The sequence below is a fragment of the Physeter macrocephalus genome, chromosome 10, assembly GCF_002837175.3.
Source record: "Physeter macrocephalus isolate SW-GA chromosome 10, ASM283717v5, whole genome shotgun sequence".
Taxonomy (NCBI): Eukaryota; Metazoa; Chordata; class Mammalia; order Artiodactyla; family Physeteridae; genus Physeter; species Physeter macrocephalus.
Genome location: NC_041223.1, coordinates 33,862,875 through 33,867,417, shown reverse-complemented (window position 1 = coordinate 33,867,417; position 4,543 = coordinate 33,862,875). Strand labels below are relative to the sequence as shown.

The 4,543-nt window shown below is 34.0% G+C and overlaps 1 protein-coding gene across 1 annotated transcript in view; it reads left to right on the top strand.

The window, feature by feature from the left end:
• Window positions 1-4,543, top strand: part of LAMA2 (laminin subunit alpha 2) — a 621,727-nt gene that overhangs the window by 388,544 nt on the left and 228,640 nt on the right. The window contains exon 17 of the mRNA XM_024122539.3: window positions 1,061-1,188. Within this exon, the coding sequence (XP_023978307.1) occupies window positions 1,061-1,188 (128 nt within the window). The remainder of the gene's footprint in view (window positions 1-1,060; window positions 1,189-4,543) is intronic.

The window sequence follows — 4,543 nt, the reverse complement described above, 5'->3', positions numbered from 1 at the left end:
GGAATCTAAAAAAAAAAAAAAAAAAAAAAAAAGAAAATGGTCAGAAGAACCTAGGGGCAAGACAGGAGTAAAGATGCAGACCTACTAGAAAATGGACTTGAGGATACGGGGAGGAGGAAGGGTAAGCTGGGAAAAAGTGAGAGAGTGACATGAACATATATACACTACCAAACGTAAAATAGATAGCTAGTGGGAAGCAGCCGCATAGCATAGGGAGATCAGCTCAGTGCTTTGTGACCACCTAGAGGGGTGGGATAGGGAGGGTGGGAGGAGGGAGATGCAAGAGGGAAGAGATATGGGGACATATGTATATGTATAACTGATTCACTTTGTTATAAAACAGAAACTGACTCACCATTGTAAAGCAATTATACTCTAATAAAGATGTTAAAAAAATAATAAATAAAAAGTAAAAAACTGTGTGAGGGAAATTGTTATGTGCCTTGTGGTTTTATTATTTATTGGTATACATTTTTCAATTTTTCAATATTCTCATTTTTAAATTATGAGTGAAGCAAGGCCTTTGCAGCTGTAATACATTAGTGCATTGTCCACATCATCAGAGCCTACTGAGGTCCAAATTAATCTCTGATGTAAAAGGCCATAGTGTCAGAGGACTTGTAGGATTAGCCATAGTTCTCATTAAATCAGCAGTTTTAAGCTGAACAATTGATTTTTACCTAAATCAGGTACAATTTCCATTAAACATATATTATTAAGACTCTATAACTATACACACATACACACACTCACAGTCACTTGTATTTCCTTAAAAAAAAAACAAAGAAAAAAGGAAATACTATTTGCATAATGAAAAAAATTTATAATGAATTTCAATCATCTTTTTGTAAGTATGCATATGCTGAAACTAGTGTGTAGTTTATAAGCTAGATATTAAATTAACTTTCAGTGCTCTTTCCCAGCTGTAAAATTGACCATTTAATGTGGAAAATTATTCTTCCTGGCGGGGAATAGACTAATGATTCTGTAGATCTATTTTTGGTAACATGTTGATGCTTGAGACTGAAATAATAAACTCTGATGTGCATTTCTTCCTCAGAACTGTAAGGATCACACTGGTGGCCTATATTGCAATACATGTCTTCCTGGTTTCTATGGTGATCCTACTAAAGGAACCTCTGATGACTGTCAGCCCTGTGCCTGTCCACTCAATATCCCATCCAATAAGTGAGTAACAAACTTAACCTCTCTCATGAGCTAGGAACCCAGTTCTGCAAGTGCATTTTTGATATAGAATTAGCCTTTCTCTTGTCACACATAAAAAAATAATAAATTTATGCATGAATTTCTCAAGAAGACACTGTGAGTTTTTCTAAATATAAAACATTTAAAGTTATGGCTATTTATTCCACAGAATTTTTACTATTTAAGCTCTAGTTTGGGGGATTTAATATCTAAGAGACAGAACTCAAATAGATTTTCTAAATCAACTCCAAAGAACAGAAGACATATATTATACAAACATAGACATGTGCCCACAGGCAAGCACTTGCACACACACACACAGACACACACACACAGACACACACACACAGACACACACACACACACACACACACACAGACACACACACACAGACACACACACACAGACACACACACACAGACACACACACACAGACACACACACACAGACACACACACACACAGACACACATCTTCATACTGTAATAAAAAGACTAATAATATAAATACTGCTCATTTGGGTCCCATTCACACAATATTTGTAACTCTTAGGCAAGTCATAAACCCCTCAAAAAGGTAAAATAAGAAATCAGTTAGTTGACCTTTAAGCACCAGTTCTGTCCTTTAGCGCACAGTTTATCATATTATCATATATTATGTATATATATATATATATATGTTTATCTTATTGAAATAGTTATAATGGTATTATATGATAAATTATATGAATATTGAAATATGGGTGATAATTTGCATCTTATTTTACATAAACTACATCTTGAAAAAGTTTAATGCAAACTTCATACAATTTTTCTAGTCATCCAGGTTTCTTTCTGTCTTTTTAAAAAATTTTCTGTTTGTTCACCTAAAATAATAACCTTTTGTAACAGACTTTGATTTTTGTTTGTTTTTGTTTTGCTTTTATCAATTTTTATTGGAATATAGTTGCTTTACAATGCTGTATTAGTTTCCTGCTGTACAACAAAGTGAATCAGTCATACATATACATATGTCTACTCTTTTTTAGATTTCCTTCCCATTTAGGTCACCACAGTACCCTGAGTAGAGTTCCCTGTGCTATACAGCAGGTTCTCATTAGTTATCTATTTTATACATAGTAGTGTATATATGTCAATCCCAATCTCCCAATTCATCACCCCCCCCTTCCCCCCTTGGTAACCATAAGTTTGTTCTCTACATCTGTGACTCTGTTTCACCTTTGCATATAAATTCATCTGTACCATTTTTCTAGATTCCACATATAAGTGATATTATACGATACTTGTTTTTCTCTTTCTGTACCAGACTTTTAAAAGTATATATTTTGTCTGCTCTTCCTTTTACCTTTTAGGGGAACACTGTATTTCAGCTGCTCTAATTCAGTTTCCCCTTAGAGCAGCCATCCCTTAAGCAAATACGTAAGCAAGACCCTGAAACCAAAAATGTGTTTTATTTTAATGGGGCATATTATGTTGAACAATAATCAACACTTTTTACTAGTAAAAATTATAAATAACTATAGTTTTAAATCAAAGAAATTGTAAAAATTTTTCTTAAAGGCAAGTTTAGTGCTTAATAAAATTCATATTATTTTATGTACTTTCCACCTGTTTCTAAATGCTGTATTAATGCTTGCAGAGCAGAAGTTTTTAATGATTTTTAATGAAATCTGTCAGTTACAATTTTTTAATGTGAAGGTGTTATCAAGTTGGTCATACTCTGAGGTCTTACCCAAGATATTCCTAATGGAAATGGTCTTTTGTTACTGGAGTCCATAAATACTACAAACTAACGACTTTGAGAATAATTCTGTCATTAAATTTAAAAGTCCTCATAGGAACTATGCTTCCTACACTTCATCTCACATGAAATCCTTGTACTCTTTCCTGACAACCTTCCTCCCTCAGAATTTTCCATCTTAGTCACTGGAAAAGAAGAGCAAGAACTAAGATTTAATGAAAGCAGCCTACTACATTCTAGGCATAGGCTCAAGCCTATATTTGGCATTATTTTACCTTCAAAAACTATTCCATAACTGGGTATTATTACTCTTATTTTATAGATTAAGAAAAGAGTTTCCGAGTGGGAAAAGAGCATTATAATGCCAATTCTCAGAGAATTCCTTGATTTACATGCTGAGTTTCATACTTTCTAGCTGTGTGACTCTGGGAATGTTACTTAAACTCCCTGTGCCTCAATTCTCTTGTCATTAGTTGTGATAATAGGACCCTCTCATAGGGTTCTTGTGAGAATTACATAAATTAAAATACACAAAGCACCTAAAACAATGACTGAACATGGTGAGCCTAATATAAGGACTGACCATTATTAAGTAATTTGCTCAGTCATAAAATATTAAAGTATCAGAGTTGGAATTTTAAGTTTAAAGTCTAGTGTGCTTTCCATTCCTCTACAGTTTTACATTGAGGGCTTCTTTAAAAAACACACTGCATTTTAAGTGATAGCATTAAGAGACTTAAATGGGAAATGGGTAACTATATGTTAGTGATCAGAACATTTTCAGAATTTAGGGCATGAGCCTGGGTGGTTACAAAACTGAAGATCCTTTGGTAACCAGGGATGTCAGAGAAGAGGAAGAAGGCAAAAGGAAATCTGGAAAATAATGAATATGTTGGTCATAACATGACACAAACCTTGCTCTCTGGTGTACTTGTGAAGGGTCAGATCAAGCAATGGAGAACCTACTCACTCACGTAGCTGAATGGAATTCTCCAGAACCATCCAATGTATACACAACTGTCACTGAGGTGAGGAAACAAAGGGATAGCATCTGGCCACTCATCTGCATTGCACTGCTTCTCAGCCAAAATGTCTATGGCATTAGCACAGCTGTCACTTCAGCACAGCTGACCATTCATAGTACCATGGGAATCCTAGCCTAATACATTTGCAGAATTATGTAATTTAGTGAATATGTAGACGTTATGAATTTATCCTCAAATTAGACCAACATTACTATAAATGCAGAAGAGCCATTAGGGAGAGAACTTTGCTTGGCTAATTATAGGCATTCATGACCCATTCTTCTCTGTTTACTGTGCCTCTACTTTAAAATGGATTCTAATTGTGTTCCTGAAAGGAGAAAGTCAGCAAGCATTAAAATACCATCCGTCAGTGCTAAAAAGGATTGAGGTCCCAGTGTCCACTAATAAAATGTTTTTTAATATTGTATTATAGTTCGGTATATTATGCAGATCTTGATTCTTTAAAATAGAGACAACTCAATAATAAAATGTAAGTTACAGCAAATATTTAAAGATTTTTAATTTCAGGTGCTTTCATTTACATTAAATAATTATTAAATTTTTAAGTAATAT